A 24,613-nucleotide genomic window follows, 5' to 3' on the forward strand; every position below is an offset into this window, starting at 1 on the left:
CTCCGCCAGCGGGGGTCCTGGGCCCAGGCGGGGTGTCTGCCGGGCCTCTCCCACCTGAGTGAGACGGTCCCCTTCCCAGGCTGCGAGTGCCCTGCACCCTCATCTCACCTCCCCCAGTTCTTCCCCGACGTGCCGGCGGGGGACAGGAGCACGGAGCCTTCCAGTGCCTGTGGAGAACTTCCAGAGCACTCCACTGCTCTGGTCCAGTGTGCGGGGGGCTGAGGCCTCGACAGTGGATGCTGGGAGGAAGAGGACCAGGAGGCTAGGCGTGGGGATCCTGACCCACATGCTGTTGTGTCCTTGGCTCACAGTCAGAGGCTTTTTGTCCCCGTCTGCTCAGAGCCCACCCAGCGGCCCCGGACGGTCTGTGAGCGCTGGAGGGAAACCCTGCTGGAGCTGTACGGTGGCACACCCAGGGACGACCAGTATGTGCCCCAGTGCGACGACCTGGGCCACTTCAGGCCCCTGCAGTGCCACGGGAAGAGTGACTTCTGCTGGTGTGTGGACAGAGACGGCAGAGAGGTGCAGGGCACCCGCTCCGGGCCGGGCACCACCCCCGCGTGTAAGCTGGGGACCGCCCCCCCACCTCCATTGTGGGGCCGTGGGTGAAGGTGGGAGACGAGGGGTCAGTGGGTCCCGTGGGAGAAGTCAGTCACAGGCTGTGTGGGTTGACCCCAATGTGGGTTAACGCTGGGTGTCATCCGTTCTCTAATACAACACCTGGCACTCAGCTCAACATGCCGTGTCCCCCAGCCCAGGGTGCAGGGGACGCATGTCACCCTGGGCCCCAGAGAGGAGCTGGCACCGTGCTGGCTCTGGTTCCCTCCCTTGAAAAGAAAAACACACAGACCTGCTGCTTTGGGGGGAGGGGGGATGTTCTGTCTTCCGCCCTAGTAATTGGCAGACATTTATGTAAGTGATTCTTGAAAAGACCTTGGGAATTAGGATTTCTTGTAAGGAACACGTGTGTGGAGTAAAGAATTTGATGTTTTGGAGGCGTTGGAACATGAGGAAGTGACCATCTTGCCCTCTCCCCACCCACCCTGTTTTTTTTCCTCTGCTCCTTGTCCCCCCCTTTCCCCCGCAGGTATACCCACGGTCGCTCCACCCACGGTCCAGCCCACGCCCCGGCCTGACGTGACCCCTCCGTCCGTGGGCACCTTCCTGCTCTACGCCCAGGGCCAACAGATTGGCCACTTGCCCCTCAATGGCACCAGGCTTCAGAAGGACGCGGCCAAGACCCTGCTGTCACTGCACGTAAGGCGGACTTCTGTGGGGCTTGGCTGCGGGCCTGCGGGGCTCTCGGGCCTGGGCTGGGGCCTGAGCTGAGGGAGGTCCTGGACGGTTTCTGGGCCGCAGCCGTCTCCAGAAGCCTGACGCCTCCACCACGGAAAGTGGGGCCCTGTTGCTGAGTCAAGTCTGACCGGCCAAGGCCGCTTTCTCATTGGTTCGTGGGGTTTCAGATATGTGGAGAGGGACTCTCGGGGTTGTCAGGATACTGAGGAGTCTGGGGATCCAAGGGGAGATGGACAGAATCCGAAGCCGAGTCCACAGACATCTCCAGAGAGTCTGGGAATCGAGACGCAGGGGCACTGGCTACGGGGTGTGGCCCTGTGGTCAGCTGAGGTCCCAAGTGGAAGTCAGTTCAGGATGCCTCCTTGTAGCTGCCCCTCCCCGCCATTCTGCTGCTGTTGATTCTGGTTCTCTTTTCTCACCATCTCAGACTCCTTCACAGAGAAAGACGGGGAGAGTGAGGCTGGGGAGGGAGTGGACAGAGCTTTCCCTTGGGCCGCATGCTGCTTCCTGAGCCGGCAGCCCCCATGTAGTCAAGGGCTCCACTGTGGAGGACGGGTTTCTTCTCTAAAATGGAGAAAGCAGAGGGAGTTCACCAGACAGGCGTCGACACGATGGAGAACCGTCTGTCCCGTTTCTGAACTGCACGCTCCAGGAGTCGCTCGTCTGAGAGACACAGCACAGTCTCCACGTGTATGCTGACTTCTGTTAAGGAACTAACTCCACCTCTGGTTCCAACAAAGTCTAGAAGCAGCCAGTGTTCAGGAAAAGACGCGTTCTTTCTTCCTTTTTAAGGTTGGAGGTTTTTTATGTTTTCTGTTTGGCAAACACCAGCATGCCGTGTTGTAAGTTCTCTGAGGGTAGGGCTGAGACACTGTCCCCACCTCCAGCTGGCCCTCTCCTTATTCTCACCGTCAGATGGCTCCACTGCCACTCTGAAGCCGCCTCTGACGAGGCCACGGCAAGGGGGGAACTGAGAGAGAAATGGAACAGGGGTTATGAGCACATCTCGGGGAAATTTACTGAAACTGGGACTTTTTCCTCCCAGAAACTCTGAAGTCAAGACATGGGCCAGTGGAGGCCCGCATGGACAGCACTCCTGCTTGAGACAGACGGCTTTTTAATGTTAACTTTCAAGTAAACTTGTGCGTGACCCTCAGATCCCCCATGCCCACTGTCCACAGGAGCCAAATCCTGCGTCGTGCCGTGTTTCCTGTGCCGGCTTCTCTGCCAGGGCCATGTCAGGCCGCCCCAGGAGGCTGTGAGGCAAGCCGACAGCTGGGTGACCTCAGGGACAGCCAGATGGCCCCGAGATGTTGGCTCTGCACATTCGCTGGGCTTCTCAGAGCAGGAGTCTGGGCTGGAAACGGAATGAAGCAAGTGCTGTGCCGGGTTTTGGAAAGGAGTATCACAGACTCAGCACTTTAAGAGACTTGGTCGTTACTTAGCAGTAAGGAAGGAAGAAGGGGAGGCCTCCCAACCAGAGACAGGGACCCCCATTCCCCGGTTCCTCAGCCATCACATCACAGACTCTCTTGGACACCAGAGCACCTCCCGAGCTGCCACACAGTGAGCGGCGGAGACGGGGCAGGGTGACGCACTCGGGCAGGGGAGGTCTTGTCTTCACTGGGGCAGGGAGAGGAGACTTTGCTGTTACGTCGCAATGTTTTAAAAGGCTCTCCAGCAAGTGCTGACGACATCTGAAAGGAGTCCGTTTTTGCCCAGTAAAACATTAAGGACTTCCTTGGTGGAGACTGGTGTTTGTCCTCTAACCCTGACGGGGCTGACCTGTTCACGGACTCACTTCTGCTCTCACTGCCACAGTAACTGCTGGTTGCGAGGTCACTGTGACCAGTCACTGCCTGGACGCTGGACAGGCGTGCAGCATCTTCACTGTACAGCAGCCGTGGGAGGAGGTGCTGTGTGTGAGGAAACCAAGGCCCACGCCCAGGGAGGGGCCGAGCCTGGCTTGACCCCAGGAAGGCGGCCTCCAGAGCCCACACGTCCGACCACTGGGCTCGGCTGCCCTTGAGACGTGGGGCAGGGCTGCTCACTGCGGCCCTGCAGGGGTGAGGCAGCTGAGCATGGACTCGGGAAATGCGAGGAGTGCTAATTCTTCCAGTTCTGTGTTTTGGTCCACGCAGGGCTCCATCGTCGTGGGGCTTGACTACGACTGCCGGGAGAGGATGGTGTACTGGACAGATGTTGCCGGACGGACGATCAGCCGGGCCAGTCTAGAACCGGGGTCCGAGCCCGAGACGATCATTAACTCAGGTCAGCGCTGACCAGAGGACCCTTCCTGTTTCACTGGGTTCCGTCACATCCAGGTTACTTACTTGCCTGTTTTATGCCAGAGTCAAGTCTCCTGTTTTCACCCAACGGGGGTTTAAGTAAGTTTGGTGCAGGTCACTTCACTGAGCTGTCCAGTACCGGCCCCTTGTAAGCAGACACGTTCATCCATAAGGGAGAGAAGCGACTCTCACCAGGAGCCTTTCTCCTGGGTATTAGGGCTCCAGCGAGAACTCAGGCTGTGGCTGTAGTTGATGCTGCCCGGTGCCGTCAGGCTGGGAGGTCTGCTCGTCCAGAGGAAACCAGAGGGCAGGAGTAACAGGATCTGTTCCTCTGTTCACCTGGTTCTCGAGACGCAGACGCTCGGGACTTAACTGTTTACACACAGTAGCTCTCTGCTGCAGGCTCTCCTTTCACACCTGCAACGGCTCCAGTCCTGCCCTCTGTCACTTCCAGGTCTGATAAGCCCCGAGGGACTTGCCATCGATCACTTCCGGAGAACGATGTACTGGACGGACAGTGGCCTGGACAAGATAGAGAGGGCCAAGCTGGACGGCTCCGAGCGCAAGGCCCTCTTCCACACAGACCTGGTGAACCCCCGCGCCATCGCAGTGGATCCGATCCGAGGGTCAGCTGGGCTTCCCTGTTCTGTTCCCTGCAGATCCCGACTTGAAGAGCCTGGATTTTAAGTGCAGTGTGGGGAGGGTCGGGAGTGTCGAGCTCAGGTGCGTTAACCGAACGGTGTTTACTGAGGATCTGCCCGGGTCAGGCAGTGTTCCAGGCAGACAAGTCTTTCTCGCGTGGAGCCTCCATTCCACTAGGAGGAACTGAGACGGTAAACTGATGAATAAATGAGACTGTGATGTGGTATGCAGAGCGTTCAGATAGAGCGGGGGACGGGGGCCACTCCAGAACAGATGATCAGGCTGCCTGAGGGAGCACGTAACCCGGAGAGAAGTGGGTCCCCTTCAGCAACATGAGGAAATCATAGCCTTACAACTGTAGTGTTTACCTCCATTAAATGGAGAGTAACCAAAACAGACACCGGCGTCTGATTTCTCTTGCCTTTTTCACTGTAGCAAAAATCAAGAGAAAAATGTTCCCTGTCCATGGCAAGTGCCAAGGTCATCCACTGGGTCAGTGTTTCAGTCCTTGTTAGAACCGGGGAGGATTTCTGCACCTTCAGAAACTCCTGCCATGTTTTGTGGGGCTTCTACCCCATGAAATTCCAGAGAAGCCCTTCAAATCAGGAAATAAAACCTTCAGCTTTACTTTTCAGCAAAGTGTTTTTGACTGAGAAATACTTAGTGAAAAGCCTCAAAGATGGCTCTGAAATTTGGTTCTACACACTGAGGAAGGTGTATTTTCCTATTCCATTTAATTTGTTCACAGCAACTTGTACTGGACAGACTGGAATCGAGAAGCTCCTAAAATTGAAACGTCATCTTTAGAGGGGGAAAACAGAAGAATTCTGGTGAATAAAGACATTGGACTACCCAATGGTTTAACCTTTGACCCCTCCTCCAAACTGCTCTGCTGGGCAGATGCAGGTAACCCAACGATGGAATGCAAATGCATTTTCTCTTTCTGCCATTATTATAACATTTATAAGTATCTGTTACTTCACCAGTCAGTATGCTGTTATGTGGAGGACATTCTCTGAAAAGGGATGTCTTCCCTCAGTAATGAATTTGGGGTGTCAATACCCAGGTTCTCTTCCTACTGATTCCATTATTAGCACAATTGAAAAGATGCTATGTCTAGTTATATACTAAAGAACAGGAAAAAGGCCGTTCTTGAAGAATGTATAATCTAATAAAAGGGACTGTGATGCAGATGGTCACGGTTATAACCCAGTTGTGCAACACAAATTACATTTTGAAAAAGTATCTGGAACGTTCACCAGGGTTCCATGAGAAATGTGAAACCTGGAAATTCCTCACTTGTGAGCTATTGCAAAATCCTCAAGACTGCTTCCTTTACACTGAAAAATACAAGCCACGTTACCATTTTAGTTACTTTTTATTCCTACCTAGAAAATAATACAGTCTTTTAAAAAAATTAAGGATTTTAGTTAAAAGGAGGCCTTGGTATTATACATTGTTTACAAAGGGCAAGTATTTATCCAACAACAGACAGATGTTATGTTTACAGCAACTTATGAGCTAACACTTGAAATTATATCAGTTATAAAAAAGCTTATCTCGAATGCCCTACTTTGGGAGAAATTTAGCCAGATTTCTGTAAATGCAAATCTCTCTTCCAAAAAAGGATTAAGAGTTTAAATTCTGTTGAAATCTAGAATGCTATGAAACCAACTGAAACTGGTAACAATAGGAAAACGTCACAATTTCTAATTTGTATCCCTGCAGTGGGAATAAAATATCCCATCTCCTCGTCCACCTTTGTTTATTTAGAGAAGGAACTGACCTGCCCCTGTTAGTTTTGGCAAAGGAGCTTTTTTTTCATGGTATGAAAGGATCTAATTTTCCTTCTTTGATGTTTTAAAAGGAACCAAAAAGCTGGAGTGTACACTCCCTGATGGGACTGGACGGCGTGTCGTCCAGAGCAGCCTCAACTACCCCTTCAGTGTGGTCAGCTACGCGGGTCACTTCTACCACACAGACTGGAGGAGGTGAGCCTGGCACGCCGGACGAGCCTGAGCAGGCCAGCCGTCCTGGAGGACGCTCCCTTGTTGTACCAAACCTCCATAAGTGACTATGGTCATCGCCCTCCACTGAGCCTTTCATTTCATCGTCTCATGAGTAGATGACAGCATTCAGGTGTCACTGCTTTTCACATCATACTTTTATGTCACAGAAGTGGAATGCGATGGCTCACATGCAGCTTACAGGTGGCAGCTATTTGGTAATAAACTATCCAAAAAGGACGCACATTAGTTAATCTAAATCTGATCTTTAGAGAATAAAAGACTACCCTTACATGGTACCATGAGTTAGTTATATGATTTGATTTTTTTTTTTTTTTTGCGAGGAAGATCAGCCCTGAGCTAACATCTGCCAATCCTCTTTTTGCTGAAGACGACTGCCCCTGGGCTAACATCTGTGCCCATCTTCCTCCACTTTATATGGGACGCCGCCACAGCATGGCCTGACAAGCAGTGCATCGGTGTACACCCAGGATCCGAACCTGGGCCATCAGCAGTGGACCACGTGCACTTAACAGCTATGCCACAGGGCCGGCCCCCTATTTGATTTTTTTTTTTTTAATGACATTGTGAACATATTAGTTGTCTACCTGGGAGAATGAAAAATACTGCAACTTAGACTAGTTCTCCAAGGAGGAACTGGGGAACATTAAAAATATTCAGAGATGTGTAAGCCCTTCTCCCCCATCCTCACATTTTGATTTAACTGGTCTGGCAGGAGGCCCAGCACCAGGACTTTGATTGATAGATGCTCGAGTGAGTCCAGCGTGCAGCGAGGGTTGAGAACTTGACAAGGACCCGTGGCTCTCAGACTTCAGCGTGGCGTCAGGATTGCCCTGAGGGCTTGTGAAAACATGTTGCTGGGTCCTGTCCCAGATGTTCTGACTCAGTCAGTCTGAGGTGGGGCCCAAGAATTTGCATTTCTAACAAGTTCCCCAATGATGCTGGTCTGGTGACCACTCTGAAAACCACTGATACAGACAAATCTTCTGATTCTAAATAAGTCAAAACTCACTTGGTTAAATTAATTTAGAAAATGTATTCTTGAAGGCTGGCAGATTTTTCTTTCCTTGAAACTGACTTTTCTACCTAACCTGAAAGCCCCTGAACCCACTCCTTTGTCACCAGGGACGGTGTGATATCAGTCGACAGGGACAGTGGCCAGTTCACGGACGAGTACCTCCCAGAGCAGCGGTCTCATCTCTACGGGATAACTGCAGTCCACCCCTACTGCCCTGCAGGTAAACCAACAAACACGCTCAGGCCGCTCCTTTGGGTCAGCAGGGAGAGGAAGGGAGTACCGGTGACTGATTACCCTCGGCCCAGAGACCGACTGCTGCCACTGACGTGGCCACGAGTGAGAGCCACTCTGTGCTGGACAAGTTAATGGCCAACGCATGAGTGACCACTCTTTACTACCTAGGTCCACCTAGCTTAACTGTACGCAAAAATGGTCAGCCTCTTAGGATATTTCCCCTTTAAAAGACTTACTGTTGCAACTTGGTTATAAAATGCTCACCCACTGTCCCTCCCACACCTCCCCTCACAGGAAGAAAGTAAATACAGCCTCATAAAGGACTTGACAATCAGAATCTGGACCCTAAGGAACATTCACTGCAAAAAAATGGAAAAGGAATTGGCCATCAGAAGTTCCTGGACACGTAAGATGGACATTTTCAGTGCAAAAAGACTAAGTGTATTTTGTGAAGAGTTTATACCTCAATCTATACTACTGTATTTTTAAAAACAAAGTTATTGCAACTTTAAAAAAAGTAATAGAATTTTGTTGCTTATTAAAGCAACTTTTTATAAACATATCATATTTAAAAGGTCAAATTCATTCAATTAAGAACCAATTAAGAGAATGTTAAGACAATACATCTGATGTTTGCTATGGATTTCCTCTGGTCAAGAAATTAAAGCACATGTGATCACTATAAAAATACAACCCTAAAGAGCATAAACCTTGACATAGAGGAGGCTACGCAGAACTGATGGGAAAGAACAAGTCTATTTACAGTTCCCGACAAAAGTTCTCTTTTTACCTCTGCATCAGTGCATTTCTATTTATATTAAAAGGTGCTAGAATGTTTCAGTTTGTATGTTCTGATCCTGTTTAAGTCCCTCCATAGAATTACCCACAGAAATTACTACATTTATAAATACCAAAGATGTAACAGTTCTCATTTTCTAGATTACTCCAATAAAATATTCTAAGTTTTCCTACAACCTGAGGATCAGTATTGTCTCTATAACAAAGTTGGGGTTGGCAAGAACCTTAACCACAAAGGAGGAAGCAAATTAATTATACAGATACGTGAACATAACAGAGTCAAAAAGAAAATCTAGTTTCCCAAACTTTATTAAAGAAAAAGCAATGATGGTAAATCTCTAGAACACAGTCAATTTTCTGGGATTCTTCCCTTGAAAACGACATTTGATTTCCAAACAAACACCACATGCCAGAGTGTACATGGTTCCCAAGTGTACTAAGTAGGTGAGAAGTTGAAATCCTAAAAACGTTCATCTTCCCACTTTCCCCAGTCTGTGGTCTGTCTTTGGATCGGCAATAATCGCCTGCACAGCTACTATGGCTTCATTAATCTTTGTCTGCAGCTCTCTGAGCTCTTCTATATGCAGCAATCGCAGAATCTGAGCAGCTTCATTAAGAACTGCATCTGTTTTATAAGAAACACTGCATTAATCAATAATTTTTGTATTTAAGACCATTACTCATTTCCCCCAATAGTCACCCAGTCTCTAAAAATAGCTTGAATTAAAACAATCACTTACCTCCTGTGTCAAAACCAAGAATATGCTTGTCTAAAGCCACAGGCAAGCCCTTGAAAAAAAAGGACAAAATGTTCTACAGTTAAGAATTACATTCTGGGGCCGGCCGGTGGCGCAAGCGGTTGGGTGCGCGCGCACCAACGCACCACTTGTTGAGCCATGCTGTGGCGGCGTCCCATATAAAGTGGAGGAAGATGGTCACGGATGTTAGCTCAGGGCCAATCTTCCTCAAGGAAAAAGGGGAGATTGGCATCAGATGTTAGCTCAGGGCTGGTCCTCCTCACAAAAAAACAAAAAAAAATTACATTCTTTTCTCACCTGAAACCGAAAAGCAGCTAGCTGTTGTTATCTTTCTTTTTTTGTGAAGAGGACTAGCCTTGAGCTAACATCCGATGCCAATCCTCTTTTTGCTGAGGAAGACTGACCCTGGGCTAACATCCTGCCCATCTTCCTCTACTTTATATGGGACGCCGTCACAGCATGGCTTGACAGGCGGGTGCGTCCGTGCGCACCCAGGATCCGAACCTGAGAACCCCAGGCCATTGCAGCAGAGCGCGCACACTTAACCGCTGCACCACCAGGCCGGCCCCCCTAGCTGTTGTTATTTTGACCCTTTTCACTGCAGTGGCAAAGGGACTGAGAATTTTTCTCTTTAAATCTCCCTTTTGATGAGTGAGTTTTCTCCCACCACGACCGACCAAGAAAGCACGGCCTTTTCGTGCAGTGGGAGCAAGTTCCATGCCCAGCCATCCTGTGAGGCCCGGCGGGAGTGAGAGGGACAGTGGATACAGAAGGAGCGGGGCGGGGCTGCTGTGCCCCTTCAGCAACAGGAGGCAGCAGTGAGCAGGCACATGGAACAGGACTGCTTTTAACATCACTTTCCTCAAGCAAGTGTATTTCTGAGCACACTGTCTTTAAAAACTGCACACATCTACTAAAATATGCAAGTTTACCAGATTATCTATATATAATTTAACTTTCAATAGTTCATTTGGAAGTTACTTTGAAACAGTCTGGGAAAACGAACAGAATCGAAACCACTTAACAGACTAGTCAGCAGCTACACACAGATTTACCAAAGATGGCGGCTATGACGATGCCAAACGATCAAATAAAACGAGGACAGGCAGTGTAGACTTTCTGCTCGTTATACTGTAAAATCATTATCAGTAAAACACAGTCACTATCTATACTTCCAATGTCACAAATGCTAAGCTGTTGCTACTTTATTCTTGCCCAATCTATTAACGCAAATCCAGCTCAACGCCACCTGCTTTACACCACCAATAATAAACATGGGACGCAGAGACGCAGGGATGAAAACTCAGTGAGCTGAGTGGCTTTCTGTCAGTCTGGTACCAGAGGCCCCGCTTCCCCTTTGTCTGCCAACAGACCACCGAGGAACGGCTGCCCTGAAGATGACCGCATGCCCCAAAGGCAAGACAGGAACGGTTACAAACAACAACACTCAAAGCTAAAAACTCCTCCACTGCATTATTCTAGCATGGTATCGTTTGAGATGACACTAAAATGAAGTATTATGTGGAGCACTGGAAATAAACTCCACTGTACTTTGCAAACAAGAGCAGAGAGACTTGGCTATGCCCTTATTTGCGCTGCCTTCCAAACCAAAGGCACAGTTTTGCTGAGTGAATGAATGATTTTATTATGCCAGAACAACTGTCTGTTCTATAGTGTGAGTGAAATAAACTGATCTTTAATCCAATTTCCAGTGGCCTGATTCATACATAATTAATAAGCCAATAAGAACCTCTAAAAGAAACTGAGTGTCTTTCAGGGACTACACTGCCCTGGCAGTAATAACCTTTTAACACAGCTGGGCCCCGCTAAAGATAGGGTCAGAGGACAAAAGACTCTGGGGAGGTGGGGAGAGGGGGAAAGGCGGACCAGAGCCCAGAATGGTGGCTGTGCCCAAGGCATTCGTGGGGACATCCACAAGGTGGGGGCATGGCGGGGGGGTGCTCTATCAGACACCTGCAGCTGCGAACCCCTGAGGACATTCTCTGCACTGTCCCCGAGTCAATGAGACTTGAGAGACATCTGGATTTCTGGAACAGTTCATCAGAAAATATCCCAGAATTATGAAAGGAAAGATAGTTATGGTGTATCATTTTCTCAGCCTACAAAGCAGGCCTGAAGCTGGCAGTTTCAGTCACCTGTACCCTCACACTAATACAGCTTCTAACTCCATCACCTGGCCAATCAACTGGCTCATGCAGACCTCCACACATGGACCCTGTCTCCATCCACCCTAAGGGCACAGGTGATCAACCGGCTCATGTAGACCTCCACACGTGGACCTTGTCCTCATCCACCCTAAGGGCACAGGTGATCAACTGGCTCATGTAGACCTCCACACATGGACCCTGTCTCCATCCACCCTAAGGGCACAGGTGATCAACTGGCTCATGTAGACCTCCACAAGGACCTCGTCCCCATTCACCGTAGGCCACAGGGTGATCAACTGGCTCACACAGACCTCCACATGGACACTGTCCCCATCCCCCTAAGGGCACAGGCTCTTGAATCAGACTGCTGGAGCTCAACCACTTATCAATTAGGTGACCTCAGGCAAGTTACTCTCTCATGTTTTACGCTAGGAAATAGAACAAAATGAGAAGAGATTTCTCTGAAGAAACAAAGGGGCGAGGACTGAATTTAGGTCAAAAAAGAAAATCAGTAACAAAAAGAAGGTTTGTCCTGTTTTCCAGCCATTAGTCAAAATAACCCACTAAACTTCACAAGGGTAAATTCTTTTAAGTAAACTTAGCTGGTACCTGCAGTGGTTTGTACTGCTAGACTGTAGATGCGCTAATGCTAGCTTCTCCAAGGTATGAAGTGAGATAAACATGAAGTTCATTTCTCACTCAAAAATGACTGGCTATGATTTGCTTAAGAACCAAGTTCAATCCCACTGAACTAAGCTATCCTTTCTCTGGGCAGTTCTAACATAAAATGGATATCTTAAGCAGATACATGGCAATACCAGAAGAAACTTTCATTAATAATTCATTTAGAATTTCTAATACATACCTCTTTTGTTTGATTTGCTTTAGCAACCGCATCCTGTGTCAGGCGCTCCTGGACCAAAATGCGAATTGCCTAAGAAACACAAAAATATTGTTTTTACTTTTTACTGGCTGCTATCACCTTTTCTTCTCTGATTCTAGAGAATAAGGATGCCCAGTCTGATGAAGTTAGAATGACTTAGTTCATTAACAAACTCCCCAATAAATTAAAAAATAAAAAACAAAACTGCTATTGTAATGAAAGTTTTCACTTTTAATATTTAATAATGTGGAATGATGCTCACAAGAAATAAAAACATTCTTTGAATAGGTAATTCGTGTGCATGGTAAAAAAATTGTAAAAATAAAGGATACATGGTAAAAAGTAGGTCTCCTTCCTACCCAAGCCTCAGCCACCCCTCCAGAAGACCACCGTGATCACAGATCCTGTGTATCCCTATAAGGACTCTACTACAAACATGCTCGGGCATACAAGCGCACACACGTGCAATCTTTGACACAAAGGTAGCATATCATACACCGTCCTTGCTTTTTTTCGCTTATAGTAAAATGTTTTCAGATCTTTCATAGAACACTGTTTTCTTCATCACATAGCATCTTACTACGGCAGACACAAGTGCATGCTACACTTGAAAAGAATAATTGGACCATTCTTTTACAGTGATTACAAATGTATTAAACAGTCCTGTTGCCAAGCAGTTAATATACTGATTCTCACACCTGGTAAACCTGTGAAGACGTTTTCCACGATGTCATGTATTGTTTGAAGGCTTCTTAAAATAATTCAAAGGACAAACAAAGAGCTAGGATAGAATTTTATAAAGCTTTTGATTATAGCTAATTTATTCTTTTTCTCAGTGAGTTTTTAAAGTCTAATGAAAGCACCCCAAATATGCTAGCACTGTCTTATTTCTCCTCTCACTCAGTCTATGATTAAAGCTGACATGACCACTGCAGAACTGTTCCAAAGCAATTTATGTAATTGCTTGAGTAAGGAACAAGCCTTTGAAAGAGGTAAATTTCAATAAAAACAACTTTTTGTCTCTTGGCATCCAATCTGAGTTAAGAAAATCCGAGTTAACATTCAGACTCAGCCTAGAGAACTGTAATAATCTAGGAATAGCATACATATAATTCTAAAAAGTAGAATAAACTATGGCTTAATCTCTTACGAGAAGAGTGAAATTTATTTATTCAATTTACTGCAAAGTAATTTACATGCACAAGGTGTAGGCGAAAGCTCTTTAAATCAGTAACTTCCCAGTCTGGCATCTCAAGCAGCACCCCGGCAGGGACACTGTGCTGGCCCCCAGCCCCTGCACTATCAGTCTCTCAGCGTCCGTCTCCTCAGTGCGAGTATGTTCTTCCTCTCAGACCACTGGGCTCCTGAAGTGGAGGTAGGAGCCGAGGGGCCCATCTAGGATGGGGACTTGGAGGACAGAAATGTTCATTCCTCAAAGAGCTTTTGGAGCGTATATTCTTGACCAAATTCACCATTACTAACTCGGCATTTTCCACTCCCATAATGAATACAGAGCACGTTACAAAGACTTACTAAACAGAGGTGGGTGACACAGGAAGGATGGAACACAAGGTCAGAGTGCCCAGATTAAAACCCTGGCTCTACCACTTTCTGTGTCATCTTGGACATTATTTACCTACGAAGTCTCAGTTTCTTCATCTACGTACATATTCTAAAAAGATTAGCCTCTCCCTCTAGGATTGCGGGAGGACTGAATGAGCTCCTCTCTGCAAAGGACTCAGCACACAGCAGACACTGTGACAGCAGTTGTTATCAGACAATCTCAAACAGATGAAACCACGCAATCTCCTTTACGTCCCACATTCCTCCACATTGCAGTCATTCAACCATAAATTTAAATATTAAACATAGTTTTTAAAAGTGAAGAGTTTTTCTCTTATATATACATAGAGAGAGAGTTTCTGTCAAGAACTAAGAACATGAAGCTGACCTTGAGCATCACCAGGTAATCGTCATGACGCTGAATCTGAAGGAGGTTAGCCAAAGCCATGACGCCAGCCTTAAAATCAGGATTATTTACTACAAAAGATTAAATTTGGAAATTTACAGCTCTGCAAGCATATAATTACAGACGTACATATAAACTTACAAAAAACATTTTTAGTTTTCCAGTAACAACAAATCTCTTACTTTTTAAAACTGCTGCTGACAGGAGTGGTGTAGGGGCACCAGCAGCCAGGTGAATTAATTAGATCAGTGGTTTTCCCACTAATCAGCCAAACTAGACAACCCAATAAATAACTAAATTAACTCACATTAGGTTTGTCCTATGACTTTCTCTGCAAGGCCCATTTATGCAGCACTTTTGATTAACATTTATTCCCAAAGCTACTAACTTTAACACACAGTCCTTCAGTGGACAGTCTCCCCAGAGCTTGTTCTCCTGGCAGCAGCTCCCGAGTGTCCAGGCAGCTTATGAATTCATAAGGGGACTCGTCAATCACAGGTCACAGTGACACAGGCAGTGAAAGGATATTTAACATATTACCATATAAGTAATCAGAATCGTGCTTTTAAAAGGAGAATTACTTTTTAAAGACATCTCAGACCTAATGAAAAATTTTACCACTTGTCTCATAGTGTCATTAGATTAAAAAATATTTTACACACCAGGATGGCAAACCACCACCACCATGATTAAATACAAATCAAAACCCCCAAGTTACTATGAGCAGATCAAAGAATAGCACTTTAACACTTAGATATTCAACTACAAGAGGGAGAAAGCATATCGTAACTGACAATAAAAACATCAACGCAAACGCTATCTGCATGAAGCACTATTAATTTACCAAAACCCAGACTTCACTATAGGAAGTAAAACACCAAAAGTGTTGATGATAGTTTTTATGCATTTATATACTTACCATCCAAATTGATCAACGGCTCTGCATTTTTAGCTGCATTGTCAGCATTTTTTGTATTATCAGGTACTAAGTCCTTGTACTTTTCAGCTGTAAAATTGGCAAAAAATACAATTTGTACAACTGCAATTTAAAGTAAAACAACATTGCTTATTTACTGAATTTAACTGAGCCAAACTGATTATAAGCATAAGACAACTCATCCAACGAAAATTACATTCCGCTATAAAAAACTTAACAAAAGACAATGTGATTGTAGTTTTTAATTAAGCTAAAATGACTACCGGAATACCCGACACAAATATCTTTTCATTTACATTTCTAAAAGTAAAACATTTCAAAGACTATCTAAATTTTAGGAGAGAAAGTCTGCTTTTACAGCTTCCTCTGAAACTTGGTTAGGGTAGATGGGAGGAGGGTAAATAGAGGTTGAGATTAAATACCAACTCACTAAAAAGATTCTCCCCAAATCTTCTTTTGAATGCTGTAGATGGAATCTAAAAACCTTGCTTTCTAAAAAAATCAGCACTTCAAATACACCATCATATACAAACCCAAACTTATAATATTTTATGGAGAATTGAAATTCAGAATTCAAAAGATTTTATTACTTTCACCTGAAAGATACTTAATAACACTTAAAAAGACTTTACAAACAAAAATATTTAATAATTCACTAAACTTAATACCCAAAATGCCATCTTTGGCTATAGTGCTTATATGATTTGCTAATGAAACAAGAGGGAAAATAAAAGCATTAAAATTTAAGTTAGGAGTTAGCTTAAAGGAGCTCCACTGGTCCAATCTGCCATAGTGTACACACCAAGATACACAGCACAAGGACTACGACCCACTGAGTGAAGTAAGACCACGTTGCCAGACTGATTTAAACTCACAAACAAACTGCAAAGAAGGGAAAGCTCCCCCTCACACAGAAAGCTAACAAGTCAATGCAGAAGGAAGGATGGAATTGGAAAACCACCTTTTGGCAATCATCATCAACATAATAACTGACTCAGGTGACAATCATCAAACGGATGCCAAAGTTAGGGGTCAAGTCTGAGGGGTAAAAACATATGACATCATCTCAGGTATCTCCCCACAAGACTGCACTGACTACGAAGGGGAGATGGTGACTACACCGTGGAGAAGGCTTAAGCGAGTGAGGGGGAGCACGACCATGATGGGGCACAGCAGCTACACACACCTCCCGACACGATGCACTCACAGGAACACAACACCACTTCTGCGCCGTCTTAACCAAAGCACAAACCCTGAATGTGATCACGAGGAAATGTCACACACACCCAAACTGAGGGACGGTCTACAAAATGAACGTCAGTGTCACGAAGCGAAACAAAGACTATCTGTCCCGATTACAGGAACCTGAAGAGACACAACAACTGAACGCAGCGCATGGGCCAGGATGGCTGTGTTCTGTTTGTTCGTTTTGCTATAAAGAAAATTACTGAGGCAACTGGCGAAATGTGAACACCATCTAAAATAACAGGACTGAACCACAGTTAACGTCCTGATTTTGGTAACTGTGCCGTAGTTAACGTGAGACAATGTCGTTTTTTAGCAAATGTGCACTGAAGTACTTAAGGGTCAAAGAGAATCATCCACAACTTACTATCAAACGGTTTAGGAAAAATTACATATAGTATATGTATGTATAGAAAGAGAAGGATAAGGCAAATGAAGTAAATGTCAACATCTGCAGAATCTAGGTATGTGAAATTCTTCGTACTATTCTTACAACTTTTCTGTGACACTGAAATTATGTCAAAAAAGTTAAAAGAAAAAATTTAAGTCAGATTTTAATCACCTTAATTGACAAGCTAGCAAAAGGCTTTAAAAAATGTTAAGGCACAGGGCCGGCCCTGTGGCTTGGTGGTTAAGTGAGCGCGCTCCACTGCTGGCGACCCGAGTTCGGATCCCGGGCTCCCACCGGCGCGCTGCTTCTCCGGCCATGCTGAGGCCGCGTCCCACATACAGCAACTAGAAGGATGTGCAGCTATGACACACAACTATCTACTGGGGCTTTGGGGGGAAAAAATAAATAAATAAAACCTTAAAAAAAAAAAAAAAATGTTAAGGCACAAATAATAAAAATTCACAATGGTCTCATCAAATAAGAATAAAAGTTTTAAATAACTTAAAAGAACGCAATATTAATATAAAACCACAAAAGAACAACAGCGCCTCCTACTGATAAGGGACAGTATTACTTTAACCCTTTTCCAAAAAAGTCTGTTCTTGCAATTCTGAATTTTAAGATTACACAAAAACTTGTTTTCTAGTTTAGACTTTTAATACACTTTTGATACAATTTACTTTTCAGCTATAATACAACTAAAGTTCCAAATAAAATTCAACTATAATTTTTCAATATCGAAAAATTTACTACATTTCAGATACAAACTCAGTCTTTTTTTTTTTTTTGTGAGGAACATCAGCCCTGAGCTAACATCCATGCTAATCCTCCTCTTTATTTTTGCTGAGGAAGACCGGCCCTGAGCTAACATCTATTGCCAATCCTCCTCCTTTTCTTCCCCCAAAGCCCCAGTAGATAGTTGTATGTCATAGGTGCACATCCTTCTAGTTGCTGTATGTGGGATGCGGCCTCAGCATGGCCGGAGAAGCGGTGCATTGGTGTGCGCCCGGGATCCGAACCCCGGCTGCCAGCAGCGGAACGCACGCACTTAACCGCCATGCCACGGGGCCGGCCCCAAACTCAGTCTTTTTGATTCATTAAGAAAGACCCTGCTACCCTGAACAACAACTGTACTGAAGATCACAGACATCTGGAGATACTCGCAGTCACATGACACCCCCCGTTCCTGGTACCCAGGGAGCCTAAGTGGAAGTCTTATAAAAATGGGACAAATGTAGTAAACAAGGGTAAGACAAATAAATGGAGGTGTGACTACAAGTTTATCTGGGAAGAGCTGAAAAGCCCTTTTGAAAAGCTGGAGAACACTTTGTTGCAAATCAACTATCAGAGTTCCTACCAACTCAGAACAAATCAAGACTTTGCTAAAGGCCCTAAAAATAAACTAATGCTATCAAGTGCTATTTTCTAAAGGCATTTATTTTCTAAATGAAGAAAATCACAAGTATTTTCTTTTTAAACCAAAATTGAAAGTAAAGAAAAATTCTTCAGGTTTTGCTTAAGATTTCTGCCATAAAGCTTCTGAAATTTAAGTCTGAGGAACCAGCAAAAAACAGCTGGCTGATGCTCCGTATCACTATACGTGAATATTCTTATACGGCATTCACCACACATTTATGACAGTTGATAAGCACATCTACCGTATGCAAGATACTACGTCAGTACTGCAGCAGAGAGAATCATGACTGCCCCCCCACCCAGCAGAGAGAATCATGACTGCCCCCCCACCCAAAGATGTCCATATCTCAATACTGGGAACCTACGAATATGCTACCTTACATGGCAAAAGGGTGTTGGCAGACGCGACTAAACTCAGGACCTTGAAATGGGGACTTAGCTTCTCTTATCCAGGTGAGCCCAACGTAACCACAGCATCTTTATAAGAGGGAGGCAGGAGGATCAGAGTCAGAGAAGATGTGACAACGGAAGCAAAGTCACCGAGAGACTGGAAGAGGCTATGCTGCCAGATTTGAAGATAAAGGGGCCAGAGTCGAGGAACGCAGGCAGCCTTTCTAGAAGGTGGAAAAGACAAACAGATCGTCCCCTAGAGCCTCCAAAAGGAACCAGCCCTCCTGACAAACTGACTTTAGCCCAGTAAGACAGATGTGGACTTCTAACCCCCAAAACTATAACATAATTTATTGTGTTTTAAGTCACTGAGTTGTATAATTTGTTACAGCAGCAACAGGAAACCAAGAGGGTTAGGAACAAGCCGAGTATCAGCTTACAATGCAGTGGGGTAAATAAGACACAAGCAAGTGCAAAGCAGGGAATGCCTTAAAAGGTACAGAGTTAAATGCTATGAAAGTTCAGAAGGAAATATTGCTGCTAGGTGGCACCTGACCTGAATCTGTAAGGATGTGTAGGATTTAGATGTGTAGAGACAGACTGAGACAGCTTATCAGCCAAGGGGAAAGCGTAAGCAAAGAAAAGGAGAGGAGAAAAACAAGGATGCAAACAGGAAACAGCGTGACTCTAGTATGGCTGGCACGTCAAGTATGTGAATACTCTGGACGCCAGTTATCAAAGGCCTTGAATACCAGGCTAAGGAGCCTGGAATTCCTTCTGTAGAAACTGGGAAAACAAGGGTATTTCTGAGCCTGTAACAGAAGCTGTTCTGTGGAAAGGAAGCATAACATTCTAAAACATTTATGTTTCAAAAAGTTAGCTCAGGGGGCCATGTGGATGAGGAAGAGGGTGATGCTAACAGGAGACTAGTTTGAAGGACACCACAGCAATCTCAGCAAAAGTGACAAGAGCCTGAATTAGGGCTAGAGCAGTGGGAATGGAGAAGATACAACAGACACGGGAAGAGATGGATGGGGATAGGACGGGAGGGACAGGCAGAAGCCCAAGATACCAAAAAGGCTTCCAAAGCAAACGACTAAGAAGCCTGAAACAGACAGTCCCATGAAAGAGAACAGCATAAACGCAGGGGTGGAGGTGAGATAAGATAGTGGGATCTTGCATTTAGACGTTGGCAGTCCTTTCAAAACGAAATGCTCTAGTGAGAGGAAACTGGAGTTTAGCAGAAAAATTTTTTTTACTATAGATACCAATATTCAAACACTTCCAACACAAGTATCTGTAAAAAACAACATTAAACACAAGTAATAAATACATTTTGACCTACAGTGCATATTAGCATTAGATGTATGTTTCAGTCTCTTGTAAAATTACCTGCTGCATCCAACACTCTGAAATCCTATCAATTCAGGGACACGAACAATTTAACTTGAAAAGCTAAGGTGCAGACTGTGAAAGATGGCAACTTTACCAAAGTAACGTTACTGTGTGAGAGGATATTCAATTAGCCTTCTGCAGAAAACACCATTTCCAGATTCTAAAAGAAAAAACCTAAACATCGGTGAAAGACAGTACTTCCAATATCTTACGATAATAGAGAGACTCTAATTTTAGAAAGAAAATTCTTTCCTAGACAATTTGGGAGTTGGGGGTGGAAGCTGGACCCAGTAGAACGGTTACAAACAAAAAGTAATTTTTAAAAGTAATTTTTAAATGGATGCTGAAAAGGGAGGTGATGACGTACAAAACTTAAAATGAACCAAAGGTAAAACCTAAGACAAAGAAACACAAACCCGTTCTTTCCCACCATTCCTTTCCCTCTCTTGAAAACACACATTCCCCGCAAAACGTACCATTATCTCCATATTCAAGTCTGACAGCTAAACCAAGAAGCCAGTCAATTGCTTCTTGTCGATCTTGAATCTTGAAAGGACAGTTAACATCTCTGAGGTACTGTGAGGAAAAAAAATCTAGTTTCATTATTACTATAAAGTCACAGAATAAAAAAATGTTCGAGTTGAATGAGACCTCCGTTTGGAACGCTAAGGATCTCTTCTAACATTTACATCACTAAACTTTTGATGTAATTGTATAACCCCAAGGAAGGGAACATTTCAGAGTACCACTTAAGTAAAAAAATGAACTATTTCCAGCATGCTTTTCAAAATTTTTACTTTTGCAGATTCCAAGGTAGGGCACCATGGACCTAGAACAACTTCCTCATCTTAGAGAAAACTGCGGCCCAGAGGTTAACATCTGCCAACGTTACACAACCTAGATCTGGGGCCAGAACCCAAACTTTCTGACCCAGGTCTTTTTTTTTTTGTGAGGAGATCAGCCCTGTGCTAACATCTGCCAATCCTCCTCTTTTTTTGCTGAGGAAGACTGGCCCTGGGCTAACATCTGTGCCCATCTTCCTCCACTTTATATGCGACGCCACCACAGCATGGCTTGCCAAGCAGTGCGTCGGTGCGCGCCCGGGATCCGAACTGGCGAACGCCGGGCCGCCGCAGCAGAGCGCGCGCACTTAACTGCTTGCGCCACCGGGCCGGCCCCTCTGATCCAGGTCTTGACACACAGACAGCAATTAAATAAAAAAAAAAGACTTTAAGGAGGAGGACACACAACTGAACCAATTATCACCTGAACCTTAGCTTTTGTGTTGTGGAAATACCACTGAACAGAGCAAGCATGCGACACATATGTAGACTAGAACCAGGCATTTTATTTTATTTTATTTTTTTATTTATTTTTTGTGTGTGTGAGGAAGACCAGCCCTGAGCTAACATCTGATGCCAATCCTCCTCTTTTTGCTGAGGAAGACTGGCCCTGGGCTAACATCCGTGCCCATCGTCCTCTACTTTACACAGGACGCCGCCACAGCATGGCTTAACAAGCGGTGCGTCGATGCGCGCCTGGGGTTCTGAACCGGCGAACCCCAGGCCACTGCAGTGGAGCAAACGCACTTAACCGCTTGCGCCACTGGGTCGGCCCCCAGGCATTTTAAATAAATGTCAGAAGCTGCATATCCAAATTGAGTACTGCCCTTCACATGAGTCTCTTAGGAGCTTAAAATCTAATTCCAGCAACAATGCTATTACTCAAAACTTCTGCAACTCCTTTTTGGAAATAAGTAATGAATCAGCACTTTTTAGCCATAACTAATTTTCTAACCAAAAATTGTTATCCCCTTGCTTTAAAAAAAAACACCTCATACACAAGATTTGGTCATGATGCAAAAAGCAAATCCACCTTCAAAGTATAAAAACTGTCAATATTAAAGATATTCAAAAATGTCTCAAGATCAAAGTTGTGGGGCCGGCCCCGTGGCTTAGTGGTTAAGTGCGCGCACTCCACTACTGGCGGTCCGGGTTCGGATCTGAGGTGCGCACCGACGCACCGCTTCTCCGGCCATGCTGACGCCGCATCCCACATACAGCGACTAGAAGGATGTGCAACTATGACATACAACTATCTACTGGGGCTTTGGGGAACTAAAGGAGGAAGATTGGCAATAGACGTTAGCTCAGAGCCGGTCTTCCTCAGCAAAAAGAGGGGGATTAACATGGATGTTAGCTCAGGACTGATCTTCCTCACAAAAAAAAAATAAAAAAAAGGAAGAAAGAAAAGATCTACAAGTTCTTCCAGAGGAAGTTCCAAATACGCTTTAGGAGATGCATCACCCTTCCAGGAGTCCACCTTGCAGGAGAGCACCTGTCTGGACGCTAAGTTCCAGTATCTCCATACATCCTACTCAACTGTCACTTCTGAGTGTTTTGCATCAGACGATTTTTTATATTCCTCAAACATGCTTCTACGTGTGGAACTTTACGTTGTCTTGTAGACATGAATGGGCCATAAGATGTGATACAAATATAAAATCCTAACAATACATTTCAAAGTCTTTAGAAGCCTATCAAAAATTTCAACAATACTTTTTAATAGCAAAGGCAAACACTCCAGTAGTAGCAGTAGTGGCAGCAGATGCAGTGGAAGTAATAAGCACATAGCACGGGCCAGGTGCCTCTGTGCACAGGAGCACATCCCTCAGGAACAGCACACGTGACCCCATGAGGCAGGCACCACTGTCACCCCACTCACTGAGGGTAACACTGAGACACAGATGGGTTAATACACTTTCCTGTGCTCACAGAGCTAGTGTGTGACTTACACAATTCCCTAATTCATAAAATCTCTGACTCTAAGGAGAAAGTTAGCTACCTAACCACTTTGCTCCAGCAAATGAAATTTAGTCACTTTTCATATTTTTAAAAGAAAATATCTTACTCATCAAAGTAACACAGCCAATGAAAATGTCTAATGTAAATAATGATACTGTAAAATGTGATTTTTATTCTAATTTGAAAATAACTTTTTCTGCAAAAGTGTTCCTAAAATTAAACTAAGTCAATGGGAAAATTATTCTGGCCACAAAAATAAGATATACATACATGCCTTTTTAGGATCATTTCTATTGGACACAATAAGGGACATCCGTGTATGTTAAATGTAAGCATAAACAAGACATCACCTTAATTCCCAACGGTGCCAATAACGTCCTATTTTAATATAATACTGTAAGCGTATTACTACTACACTTTTATTCTAATGTAAAAATTCTGATTTGGGCCATTTTTACCATTTATAGAATATATGTCACTGTTTATTTAAGAAACCTCGCAGTGTTTCCATACAAAACTATTTCTTCTAATTCTGACAGCTTGGTAGGAAGAGATAATATAATCTGCTTTAAAAACAAAACAAACATGCTAACAAAATGTTAAATCCCTGAAATCCAGCTTTCCTAACACTGATCGTTATTATTTTTATTTATTTTCAAAGAACAAAGTAACGTTAATCTTGTCTTGATGTAACTTTCAGAGAAGCCCTCTGTACTTTTACCCCACGTTCCAGTTCATTACCTTTTCAAAGAACTTGGGCCAGTCACTGCTGTGGATGTTTCTTAAACTACCTCTGTCTTCAATTTTGTAGTGTCTGATTTTCTGGTCTTCAAGCCAAACAATAAAGTTTCTAAATTCTGTTTCATCTGCAACAAAAATATCACAGAAATCACTAGAAGCACTACATAAAACACTTCCTTCTCCACAAATAAATGGTCTTGTGGGATTTTTTTTAACTCCAAAACAAGAAGTTAATCGAGCTGCTCGAAGTAGGAGCGGAAAGCGCAGACCGTGGTCGAACAGATTGAGAATGTTCTGTTCACACGCCGGCCCGAACTCCAGGTCCGACTCCAGAGCCCTGGGGGGCGTGAACTCGGGAGACTCCTCTCCTGGGGCCTGGGGTCACATCGGGCCGCAGGCCGTCACGAGGGTGAAGTGAACTCAACAGGGATCAAGAGGGGCGGGCAGGCAGCTCTGCCATCCGGGCGTCAGTCACAGTGCTGCGGCCGCGGAGGGGCCGGGGGGCGCCCCTTACAGCGAAGTAATAACGAGCGCGGAAGGACAGACGGAGGCAGACCCGCTGTCCCGGCCGCCCCCGCTCCCGCGGGCCACACCCGTCTCACAGGCGGAACGACGGGGCTGCAGCCCGGACCCAGGCTCCGCCGCCGCCGGCCCCTCGGTCAGCCCGGCGGCGAGGCAGAGCAGGCCGCGCCGCACACGGCAGCTCCGCCACGAGTGCCGACCCGCGCGGTCTGAGCGTGCAGGCCCGTCCGCGCGGGCGGGACTCCGGGGACGGCGCGGGGCGCGCCCGCGGGCCTCCCGACGCGCACACCGGCCGTCCCGGTCCCACGGGGCGGGGGGCGCGGCCTCGTGCGGGCCCCGCTCCAGGGGCCGGCACTCCGGGACGGCGGGGAGGACGCGGGGAGGGCCGCGGGCGGCCCCACACGTCCCCCAGGCCCGGGGCCCGGAACGGCGCGGCTGGGTGGGGAGCGGCGGTGCGGGGGTCGCGTTTGGGGACCGGGCTCACCCCTGCAGTTGAAGCCCGCGGGGTTGTGGTAGTCCAGCGCCGTCAGCTTGCGCCGGAACATGGTGCCGCTGCGCTCGGGGCCCGGGTCCGCCGGGACGGGGACGGAGGGCGCGCAGGCGCCGGCGACGCGGCCGGGGGGCGGGCCGGCGCAGGTCGCTCCGGAGGGACAGCGGCCTCCGCCAATCGTAGCGCAGGAACGGCGGCCGC

General features: G+C 45.9%; 2 protein-coding genes across 3 annotated transcripts in view; one reads left to right on the plus strand and one right to left on the minus strand.

The window, feature by feature from the left end:
• Positions 1-8,479, plus strand: part of NID2 (nidogen 2) — a 50,638-nt gene extending 42,159 nt beyond the window's left edge. For both annotated transcript variants that reach the window (XM_087421532.1, XM_087421535.1), the window contains 8 exons: positions 341-562; positions 1,088-1,257; positions 3,438-3,567; positions 4,039-4,210; positions 4,975-5,132; positions 6,094-6,217; positions 7,379-7,491; positions 7,800-8,479. In XM_087421532.1, the coding sequence (XP_087277658.1) occupies positions 341-562; positions 1,088-1,257; positions 3,438-3,567; positions 4,039-4,210; positions 4,975-5,132; positions 6,094-6,217; positions 7,379-7,491; positions 7,800-7,810 (1,100 nt within the window). In that variant the 3' untranslated portion in view covers positions 7,811-8,479. The remainder of the gene's footprint in view (positions 1-340; positions 563-1,087; positions 1,258-3,437; positions 3,568-4,038; positions 4,211-4,974; positions 5,133-6,093; positions 6,218-7,378; positions 7,492-7,799) is intronic.
• A 115-nt stretch (positions 8,480-8,594) lies between these two features.
• RTRAF (RNA transcription, translation and transport factor) lies at positions 8,595-24,549 on the minus strand. The gene is made up of 8 exons (XM_004436333.3): positions 24,407-24,549; positions 23,401-23,525; positions 20,332-20,431; positions 15,001-15,087; positions 14,064-14,152; positions 12,095-12,163; positions 9,044-9,092; positions 8,595-8,928 (listed from the first exon to the last, which is right to left on the minus strand). Exons 1-8 carry the CDS (start codon positions 24,465-24,467, stop codon positions 8,774-8,776), a joined length of 735 nt encoding a protein of 244 aa, XP_004436390.1. The 5' UTR covers positions 24,468-24,549; the 3' UTR covers positions 8,595-8,773.
• Positions 24,550-24,613: the final 64 nt, after the last annotated feature.

The sequence above is a fragment of the Ceratotherium simum genome, chromosome 3, assembly GCF_057802395.1.
Source record: "Ceratotherium simum simum isolate JZ-2026a chromosome 3, ASM5780239v1, whole genome shotgun sequence".
NCBI lineage: Eukaryota > Metazoa > Chordata > Mammalia > Perissodactyla > Rhinocerotidae > Ceratotherium > Ceratotherium simum.

Excerpts from the sequence above, each read along its gene's own strand:
- RTRAF (XM_004436333.3), bottom strand. The coding sequence starts at position 24,467 with ATGTTCCGGCGCAAGCTGACGGCGCTGGACTACCACAACCCCGCGGGC. Across the intron at positions 23,526-24,406 it reads CGCGGGCTTCAACTGCAGGG|ATGAAACAGAATTTAGAAAC; the intron begins GTGAGCCCGGTC and ends TTTTTGTTGCAG. Across the intron at positions 12,164-14,063 it reads ATTACCTGGTGATGCTCAAG|GCAATTCGCATTTTGGTCCA; the intron begins GTCAGCTTCATG and ends TGTGTTTCTTAG.